Genomic DNA, 11359 nt, shown 5'->3' with positions numbered 1-11359 from the left:
ACGCAGAAACCCGTAAGTGGTGCTAGCAAAGCACCCGTACGTGGTGGAGCAACCTATCTTATATATATATATATGTGTGTGTGTGTGTGTGTGTGTGTGTGTGTGTGTGTGTGTGTGTGTGTCTACTTTAGCATGCATCGTTTATATATGTTGTCTTCAATATATAAGAGATAGGTTATTTCAACATGAGATGGATGCCACCAAAGTGTCAAGCATCATGTGTATGGAAACGAATAAATACATATTTTAAGATCTATTATATGGCGTTTGTTCCTTCGATCCTTTCCATTGTTTTTATTAAGTACAAGCTTTACGTACATCATGAACAACTCTGGAGTTTTTCGGCAGGAAACAAGAACTATTGTGCCTAGTGGAGGGATAAAATATAGAGCTAACAATAGTGGTAGCTCATTATGAGGTCTTTAGTCTTTGTAGAATTAATAATTTATTAGTTTTTAAGGATGTAATTTATAATTTAATTGTGGAGTGTTTTAGACGCGAGGTTCTTCAATTTTTAATTATAATATATAGAGAAAATAAGACGAAACATTATATAAAAAAAAATGTGTTTCAAACTTTTAAAATATCAATTTGTCTAACATTTACTATAACTTGTCCATTCAAATTACTTTAAACTTAATTAAATTATGAAATTGGTGACCATTTAATATAAGACTGAATAATGTGACTCAACATAACAAAGCTCCTATATATTTCGAGAACAATACATGTTAAGGACATATTCCACAATCTGCCAGAGTCCACAGCCTGCAACAAATAGAGATGGTGGCTCGGTGTACCCAATGCACATCTAATGCCTAAGTCAGTGAGATGCAAAATAAGTTATCACCAAGATAATGATCAAGATGAGGTGTTACCTGAACATGTTGTCTCCTTATATATATAGGCGTAGTTATTGATAGACATTAAGAATTATCATTCTGTCTTATGTTATCTTCATGTTCTTTTGATTTGATGTTGATCTCGAGAATGTTGGATTCATCCCAATTTCCTTGGTCAGTTATCCATTCCACATCATTTGGTGGTTACAAGATGGAATTATGTGGATTCTTAAGACTCCAATGACTTGATCCTTACCATACGTTCGGTTGCGCCTCTATATTCGGCCCACTCCTTATCAAGGGCTAAATGTATCCCTCCAATACGAATTAAAGATTCTTACCAAAGGGTGTAATGCTCACTGTTTTAATTATCGTACTGTACTGGTCGGTACGGTCAAAATATGTCGTACTGACCACTGGTCTGGTACAGGTATTACATATATTTCGTACCGGCCCAAATACCGGCCATACTGGCCTATATTTCGGCCTGTATTTTTGCCCATACCAGCCAATATTTCGGCCTTTAATTTTTTTTTCATTTTTTCAAACTACTAGCTTATTTTTTGACCCACAATTCAGACTAGACTATTTATAATTTATCTATATATGCATTTATATATAATTTATTCATATATAGACTATTATTTTGAAATATAATTTAGATATATAATTTATTCATATATTGACTATTCCGAAATGGTACACGAAACAGTACCGGTACCGAAATATTTCATTCCAGTGCCTTGACCGATACGGTGTCTGGTACGGTATTCCAAACATTGGTAACGCTTCAACAAAATGATTAAATCATATGGTCTATACTTTAAAAGAATTAATCAATGATACAGTTGGAGCTCTCTTATATTCCCGACGTCCTCATCAGGCCAGTTTGTAGTAGCTGGTACGGCTCAAGTCCTACGTTTCTTTTTTTTTAGGATAGGCTCTGATACCCTTCGTAACGCCTCAATAAAATGTCCAAGCCATATGACCTATACTTCAAAAGGATTAGTCAATAACACAATTGGAGCTTTAGTAGTACGAGATCTCATACACCAACTATCATTAGCATTTACCAAAATGGGGTATCACAGAGGGACAAAATCAAGCTGTTAAAACTCCGTTTGGATTCAGAGATAAATTGAGATAGTTTTAGATGAGTTGAATAAGATATTATTAGAATATTATTTTTAATATTACTATTATTTTAAGATTTGAAAAAGTTAAATTGTTTATTATATTTTATGTGAGAATTTAAAAAAATTGTAATTATGAAATGAAATGAACTAAGAGAAGTTGAGATATGTTTCGAATCCAAATAAGGGCTGAGCAATATCCCTTTACAATACAAATTCCAGTCAAATTATTACTATTAAAATCTAGTGTGTACGTTACAATTGAAAGATTGAGCAAAAACAGTGTTGCAATCGATGCATACAGCCTTCTCTACATGTTCCATTTATAGAAGATATATTTACAAGAAAGGTTTATATACATGGAAAGGTTTGACAGTATGCTAAGTATATACGAAACTTAAATAAGGTGATACAGAAGGACAAAATACATGAAAGGAAAGAGCTAAGTGACCGGAGAGGAATTAGCAAAATCATCCCATGTTGACTTGCCCGACGATGGCTCCCATGATTGCTCTACTGACTGAGCAAGAGACTGAGCTGTATTGCCTAACAACAATATCATATCTATTATCTCTACTGGAAAAGGAGCGAAGACTTTGACAAGAATTCACCAAAAGTTCGTAAAAGTTAAAGTAAAACGGAAATCAAGCTGTGTACACGTTTTGATTTTCCCAGCCATTGATGTGAGTGGAAAGTTCAATGTCCGTTGAAGGATGTGATCAATGTCCCTGCCCTTAAAACTATTTTCAAAACTTGAACAGTATCTAAAATGAGAGAGATAAATATATGGCGTGAGTCTTGTAAAAGAGGTCCCACCAATCAAGCCAACATCGTAGCTGACGAGCGTATTGCGATCTGCACGATTCCAGCGAAGGAGCGTATCACGATCTGCATGATTTCAGCACCTTCACGTCCATGCCTCCAGCTTGCTCTGTTTTTTCCTTGTTTTCATTTCTTTCCTTGTAAATTACTTTCCTTGTTTATAAGTCAATACATGTGTATATATATATATATATATATATATATGTAAAGCACTAAAGACAGCAGATATGATAGTTTTGAATAAAAACGTTATTCACGTTAAGCGTTGTTTTTCTTATAAGTCTAATAAGACGTCTCGTTTGTTTTTATAGATGAATTGAAATTAAAATTAAAAGTTGAATAAAATGTTGTTAAAATATATATTTTAATATTATTTTTATTTTAACATATCATGTCTATCCTCACATATTAACTCATCAATATTGTTTGAGTCATCAGCTTGCCCTAGTGTTGGCCCCAAAATTAGTGCATGCATAACACCACAACAGCAAAAACGTTTTGAAAATGAGGTTAAAATTTCTAGGAAAGAATTCTCATGATGTGATGCACAAATGATAAAAAAAATAATGATAAAACTTATTTGTTGCAAAATATAACGTTTTTGTTATATTTTCTTATCAAGTAATACTAGATACAGTTGTGGAGTCTGCAAACATCGCGCAATCTTTTTGAATAAAAGTGAAGTCTATTATTAAAAAATTAATTTTTTTTTTCATATAAGTCTCGTATTTACTTACTTTTTTTCAAAGGGATTACATGGCTCTTGCACACTCCATGACTGCAAATGACAATTACTTATTATTATGTTTGCTTAATGATAAATGATACTAGCAATCATGAAATGCACAAGTTTCGTATAATATCTTTAAAAAAAGCGGCCTAAATCTCATTAATTCTTGTTATGAATCTTTCAAGCTCTCTGCTTAAGTACAGTGACTTATGTCAATACCATTGTGAACCACGAATGTCTATATCAGTCAGGCTTCGGCAGAAGGGGAGAAGTGATGAAGCAAAGCTGTGGAGTTGTTCTGACCTTAGGGTTTGGTCCTGGGCTATGGGCTGGGGCATAGCGTGAGGCCCATGTTAGCTGGGCCGTCTGGTATTTTGTTGCTCAGAGCTACCCTTTATGTTTTGTTGATGGGTTATGTTTCTTTGTGTTAGTTCAAATCTTAAGTCCAAAGGTCGAGAGGCCCATTTTCTTTATCATCTGAGTTGGAGTCAATTATAAGAAGTCTTCTGGAAGGGGAATAAGTGTAAGAGTTTTATAACTCTTACGTCCCACACACATATCTTGATAGAATTTAGAATAGCTCAAAAATTAAAAGTTAATAGATGAGTTATAATAAAAAAAAGACAAATAGAAGAGTTATAATAAAATAAGAAAACTCTTAAGAGATAAAATTAACTCTATATCTCTAATCACAGTCAAACATAAAGTCTTAGATTTCTTGATGGCCAGAAATCTGTAAATAGTATTAAAGGGTTAAATGGTTCTCACTTATAACATCATTTTGCCTCTTGTCATCGGAAGATACTTGGAGGTAAAATTGTTAGGGTGATCATTTTTTTATAGTCAGGTCAGATTCTTTATCAAACTGGAATGATGGAGGTACATTTTCTAACTATTATTATTTTATTATTGTGGCTCATAGAAAATCAAAGATCCAATTATTAATGTTCATGTTAAAAATATTTAACATCAAGTTGTTACTACTTTATGAAAATTGTTATCACCTTTTTCTCCTTCTTTCTCTCTTCTTTGTTTTTCTGTTTGAATTCATTGATGAGTTCAGATAGTTTTAGATTAATTGAATAAAATATTGTTAGAATATTATTTTTAATATTATTTTTATTTTGAAATTTGAAAAAGTTGAATTATTTATTTTATTTTGTATAGGAATTTGAAAAAGTTATAATGATGAGATGATATGAATTGAGATGAGTTTCGAATCCAAATAAAGGCTTAGAAATATCCCTTTACAATACAAACTCCAGTCAAATTATTACTATAAAAACCTAGTGTGTTACAATTGAAAGATTGAGCAAAAACAGAGTGTTGCAATCGATGCATACATCCTTTTCTACATGTTCTATTTATAGAAGATATATTTTATAAGGAAGTTTTATGTACAAAGAAAGCTTTGACAGTATGCTAAGCGTATACGATTCCTAAATAAGGTGACACCGAAGGATAAAATACATAAAAAGAAAGAACGAAGTATCAGAGAGGAATTAGCAAAATCATCCCATGTTGACTTGCCCGATGGTGGCTCCAGTGACTGCTCCACCGACTGAGCAAGAGACTGAGCTGTATTGCTCAACAACAATATCATATCTCTACCGGAGAAGGAACGAAGACTTCGACAAGAATTCACCTAAAGTTCGTAAAAGTCGAAGTTAAAGTTAAAGTTAAAGTTAAATCAAGCTGTGTACACGTTCTGATTTTCCCAGCCATTGATGTGAGTGGAAAGTTCAATGTACCGTGGAAGGATGGGATCAATGTCCCTGCCCTTAAATTATTTTCTAAGAGCAATATTACACAACCTCTCCAACTTTCATACAAGATATTTTTTTAAATTTTAATATTTTTTTTATAATTTTTTTTAAGCTTATTCTTTTTAAAATAATTTAATTTTTTTATTCATTATTCATATATTAAATATTTAATAAAAGAAAAAAATAATAAAAATTAAAAAAAATATGTGATGTGTGGAGGTTGTGTGAATAATAGGAGATTGAGTAGATTTTTTCATTTTCTAAACTTGAACAGTATCTAAAATAAGAGAAAGATAAATATATGACCTGAGTCTAATAAAGAGGTCTGGTTTGGTTTTATAAATGAGTTGAAATTAAAATTGAAAGTTTAATAACATATTATTAGAATATATTTTTTTAATATTATTTTTATTTTAAGATTTAAAAAGGTTAAATTGTTTATTTTATTTTGTGTAATAATTTAAAAAAATTGTAATAATTAGATGATATGAGATGAGATGAGATGGGATGGATATTTCATAAGAATCGTAAAAACAAACAAAACCGATTCTCTACCATTCACTTCACATATTTATCTCTCTTGATTAAAACTTTCAACTTGGAGCATTTCGATTGATGGTGGTAGGCCCGTACAAGATTGCTTATAAATAAAGCCCTTAACTCTCATATGCTCTACAAACAAAAACAATATAATGGAACCATTAACCATTAAAAAAGTATTTTCCCTTCTCATCAACTTCGTCCTATTTGCTCAGTTGGTTCCTTCTCCGGAAGCTGCTTTTTCTTCTAATACTTCCAAAGAAGCTACTGATCTTCTTACATGGAAGGACAGCCTTCAAAATGACTCCCAATCTCACTTATCATCATGGAATCCTTCAGTTTCTTCTTCCAATCTAAACCCAAGTAGGAATCCATGCAATAATTGGCTTGGTATTTCATGCAACCCTGCTGGAAGCGTCGTCAAAATAGACCTTGGCAACTCTAGCTTACAAGGTACACTTCATGGATTTTCTTTTTTGTCATTTCCAAATCTTGCGTACATTGATCTTTACATGAACGCACTTTTTGAGACAACTCCACCTCAAATTAGCTACCTGTCGAAACTCGAATATCTCGATTTGTCCTTTAATAAGTTTTCAGGTAAAATCCCACCAGAAATTGGCAAGCTAATTAATCTTAATTTCCTCTTCCTTGAAGACAATAACCTAAACGGCTCCATTCCTGAAGAAATAGGGTGCCTACACTTTCTAACTGAACTTGCTCTTTACAAAAACCATATAGACGGTTCCATCCCTTCTTCTTTAGGCAATTTGAGCAACTTGGTTAATTTGTTTCTTTATGACAATGAACTTTCTCGTTTCGTTCCTCTAGAAATGGGAAACCTCTCCACTTTGGATCAACTTTTCCTTAGTATTAACCACCTGACAGGTCCAATCCCTCCCACTTTTGGGAACATGAAAAAGTTAACCATCTTGTCCATGTTTGGTAATTCTCTTTTCGGTCCCATCCCTTCAGAAATTGGACATTTGAATTCCCTAAAGGAATTAAGTCTTCTTCAAAATAATCTTTCGGGCTCAATTCCAGCATCATTAGGTAATTTGGGAAATCTTACCATACTTCACCTGAATAATAATAGCCTTTCCGGATCCATTCCTACGGAAATAGGAAACTTGAAGTCTATCAATGGTCTACAGTTGGATGAAAACCATCTACATGGTTCTCTTCCAACTTCATTTGCTAATTTGAGCAATTTGATATATTTATTCCTTAGTGACAACCAACTTACGGGTCCTATTCCTCAAGGAATTGGAGATCTCATCAACTTGGATACTCTGGAACTCGAAAAAAACAAATTTATTCGTAATTTGCCTCAAGACATTTGCCATGGTGGATCACTTATGTACTTTGCTGCAAGCAACAACCATTTTGATGGCCGAATTCCCAAAAGCTTCAAAAATTGCACAAGCGTAGTCTGAGTCCTGTTAGGAGGTAACCAACTCATTGGAGATATATCTAAGGACTTTGGTGTCTATCCAAACATGAAGTTTATAGATCTAAGTCATAATAGATTTTATGGAAGGCTCTCAAGTAATTAGGGACAGTGTCAACAACTACAAATCCTACTTCTGGGTAAAAACAATATTACTGGTAGCATACCACACGAGATTGGAAATTGGACTCAGCTAGGTGAACTTGATCTTTCTTCAAATCATATAGTTGGGACTATTCCAAAAGAAATTGGAAGGTTGATTTCTTTAGAGCGATTGATGATGAATGGCAATCAACTCTCTGGTGCTATTCCTTTTGAATTTGGATCATTGACAAATCTTGAATATCTTGACCTGTCCTCAAACAAGCTGAGTAAGTCAATTCCAGCCCACCTCCTAACCTTATCTCATATCTCCAAATTAGATATAAGTTATAACTCTTTAAATGGAGAAATACCAATGGAAATTAACAAATTGGAGAGCTTAGTGATCTTAAATCTCTCCCACAATTATCTTTCTGGTTTCATTCCAAAAGCATTCGAACAAATGCGTGGCTTGTTGTATGCCGACATATCTTACAATGAGTTGCAGGGATCCATTCCTAATATCAACGCATTTCAAGCATTACAAGGGAACAAGGGATTGTGTGGTAATGTTATAGGACTATAACCATGCAATGCTTCCATGATATACAAACATAGCTCAAAAAGGGGACACAAAGTCGTGTTTCTTCTTGTTTTCCTGCTTTTAGGAGCAGTTTTTGTTCTACTTTCTTTCTTTGGGTTTTTTCTCTTTATGCAAAGAAGAAAGATAGATCTAGAATCCAAAGAAAGCAAGACCAAGGGCCAAGTACTGTTTCTTTCAGTATTACAATTCAATGGAAGAACATTGTATGATGAAATCATAAAAGTGATCAATGGTTTTGATGCTCTATACTAAATTGGGAAAGGAGGACATGGAACTGTCTTAAAGCAGAGCTAACTTCAGGTGATATCGTAGCTGTGAAGACATTCAATCGACCACTGCATGATGCTGGTGAGAACAGATTTCAAAAGGAGTTCTTGAATGAGATAAGGGCATTGATAGACATACGACATCGAAACATTGTTAAACTTTATGGCTTTTGTTCCCATGTGCAACATTCCTTTTTGGTCTATCAGTATCTAGAGAGGGGTAGCTTGTCCCTAATCTTGGGCAATGAAGATACTGCTAAAGTATTGGGCTGGAGTAAGAGATTGAATATTGTTAAAGGTGTAGCATATGCCTTGTCTTACATGCACCACGATTGCTCCCCTCTGATTATTCATCATGACATAACAAGTAGCAACATCTTGCTGGATTCTCAATTTGAGGCTCATGTTTCAGACTTTGGGACTGCTAAGCTTTTGGAGCTAGACTCATCCAATTGGACTTCCCTTGCAGGCACTTATGGATATATTGCACCAGTTTATAAATTATTTCATTGTCCTATCAAAGAAAAGCAAGCATATGTGTTGATTTTTTTCCATCTTTCCTCGATTTATTTTCTTTGCAGAGCTTGCTTATACAATGAAGGTAACCGAGAAATGTGATGTATATAGCTTTGGGGTATTGGCAATTGAAGTCATTAGAGGACAGCATCCAGGTGATTTCATCTCCTCACTATCAATGCCAATAGCTATGGAGAACATGTAGGTGAAAGATGTGTTGGACCAACGGCTTCCATTTCTAGCAGCTCAAGTTGAAAATGAACTTATAATAGTTGTACAACTAGCCATGAAATGCTTAAATGTCTATCCCCAATCAAGGCCAACAATGCACATGATTTCTCAAGTGTTATAGACCAATATTGCACATTCCTAGAGCCATCCAGACGTGCATTGCCAACTTGAAAGTCGAGAGTTGAAGATTATAGACTATCCAGATAATAGTTAATGAAAATAACTGCTAAATGTGTTAGTCTAAGATAACTATTAGAACTTGTTCTTTCCATCCCAAGTATTTGTGTGTAACTTTAGTTGTTAGTTGTATGAGTGTTAACGTATCTTTTTTTATCATCTCATGTCCTTCAATTTAATTCCAACTATATCAATCAACCAAAGTGTCTTTTGGGAGAATAAATGTAGCAAGTTTTTGCAAATCGAGCGTTTGTTTGTTCTCAATAAATCCTTTTAATAGAAACCCATGTGATTTGAAACTTCTGGAGTTGAAGACCTTAATTTAAAAAAGTGGGAGTTTGAGACATCAATTTTTAATTTTTCATTTTAGAAGTGCTGTTATATATATATATATATATATATATATATATATATATATATATATTAATTTTTCATTTTAGAAGTACTCTTATATATAATCATTTTAGGGGCACATGATATTTTTTATATCTTCTATAAAATATGCAAAAAAAAATAGTAGCTTCTGGCTAGCAATAGCAGAGTGTAGGAGGTAATTCCCCCAATGCAGTTCATGTCATCCCATATGGCGGGGAAAAGCACCGCAGATCCTCCCCACTAACACTTATAGGGCTGTCATTATAAATCTATTGTGTTAGTATCTTCAATGACAAAATTTAGTCTGATTGAAGAGTTATTATTTGGTACTCTTGGATACGGACATTTGGTACTCACATCCTATCAGATCCTATCATATATATTCTTTGAATACTTAATAATTTTTCCTTAGTTGAATTGTAAATTTGTTGGGTAAACTTCAAGTTCAAACTAAAAGAAATTGCAATTATATCAAATTCGCTCACAAGATTCTTGAAAGAGAGTCGTTAGTCCTTCATGAGATACACATGAATCTAGCCAAAACTCCACCAATTTTGCTAGATGTTAGGTCATGTGAAAATTCCTAATTTAAAATCCCCTAGACCTCTTGCTATACTACAGATTTACGTGTTGTGGAGTAACTATTTGGTAGATGCTCATGGGACGTGTAATTTGGCAAATTCTAACTTTTAAGAGGTTTCAAACCTAGTTTACCTCTAATTCTAGCCACCCTTCCTATATAATCATCCTTATGTAAGATTTTCTATGTGTGGAACCATTCCTGTATAAGCATCCTTCTAGCGAAGGGCAAGTAACGACTTAGACACAACATGACACAAGATTGACAAGCAAGGCATAAGGCAAATCGGGAAATAGAAGAACAATGTACAAGTTCGAGCTTGTGCTTGGAATACTTTTCTCATCGTATCATGAGTTTGAGATAGTGTTCGAAGGTCGTCCTGCTTGTTTGAAAGCGCAAGTCTAAGTAAATGCTCGAGCATGCTTTCATATCCATCCTTTTTCAAAATTGTACTCGAAAACTATTTTCGAGTTTTGTTCAAATACCGAGCAAGTATTCTAAAGGTGTTTCCATCATGTGGGTGATGTTCACAAGCAGTAGTCCCAAAGGCGCATGCAAAGCAAGCTTCTTCCATCTATACCACATCTTTCATTTCCCATACACGTACCATGGATGCCCGCTAACCAACACACCCAATCTACATCTAGCACTGTTAGTCCTGGGAAGCCCAACCCTCTTTCTAAAAATAGTCTTCCCCACTCTATCTTTTTCACCAAAACTCTAAAACCCCTCTATAACGACCCGAAAGAACTTTGATAGATGGATTTTTTAAACCTTATAGACATTGTGAAATCCCAAAAGGATTTCATAAATCGAGTGATCAATTAAGTCAAGTCTGATAGTGTTGTCAGATCTTGATCCACTATGGTGATGGAATTTCCCTTCTCTTTAATTAATGCACTTAGGAATATAGTTTTACTAAACAAATTACACCATTATACTCATATGAATATCTACGATTCTACGGCATAATAATAAGTTTTGAATTTTTTAGGTGAATAATAACCCTTTGGGAGAGTGCTAAGTGGCAACTAGTTCAAACATTTGTCAATTCGCCATGTAGCATCACTAAAAAAGTTTTTAGTTGGACACATGTCACTATCCTAGATATCTACTTTGAAACCCTAGGATACATGTCAAGAGCATAACAAAGTGTGAAGAGATGCAATGTGATTCAAGCTTGTCATCATGCTCTCTTATACTAATCACTATTCCATCCAACTAAAGACTATTTGGTCAACCAAAA

At 34.0% G+C, this 11359-nt stretch overlaps 1 protein-coding gene across 1 annotated transcript; it reads left to right on the top strand.

The window, feature by feature from the left end:
- The first annotated feature begins 5060 nt into the window (after positions 1-5060).
- LOC121235339 (probable leucine-rich repeat receptor-like protein kinase At1g35710) lies at positions 5061-8852 on the top strand. Its single transcript, XM_041131689.1, has 3 exons — positions 5061-5177; positions 6049-6286; positions 8257-8852. The coding sequence occupies exons 1-3, from the start codon at positions 5061-5063 to the stop codon at positions 8850-8852; spliced, it is 951 nt and encodes a 316-aa protein (XP_040987623.1).
- Positions 8853-11359: the final 2507 nt, after the last annotated feature.

Source organism: Juglans microcarpa x Juglans regia, chromosome 6D (genome assembly GCF_004785595.1).
Source record: "Juglans microcarpa x Juglans regia isolate MS1-56 chromosome 6D, Jm3101_v1.0, whole genome shotgun sequence".
In the NCBI taxonomy this organism is placed as follows: Eukaryota; Viridiplantae; Streptophyta; class Magnoliopsida; order Fagales; family Juglandaceae; genus Juglans; species Juglans microcarpa x Juglans regia.
This window is presented reverse-complemented; position numbering and strand designations above follow the sequence as displayed.

Bases quoted from the DNA above. Each gene is read 5' to 3' on its own strand.
- LOC121235339 (XM_041131689.1), top strand. From the start codon at position 5,061: ATGGTGGCTCCAGTGACTGCTCCACCGACTGAGCAAGAGACTGAGCTG. The intron at 5,178-6,048 runs GTTCGTAAAAGT...CTATTTGCTCAG, and splicing joins TCGACAAGAATTCACCTAAA to TTGGTTCCTTCTCCGGAAGC. The intron at 6,287-8,256 runs GTACACTTCATG...GTCTTAAAGCAG, and splicing joins TGGCAACTCTAGCTTACAAG to AGCTAACTTCAGGTGATATC.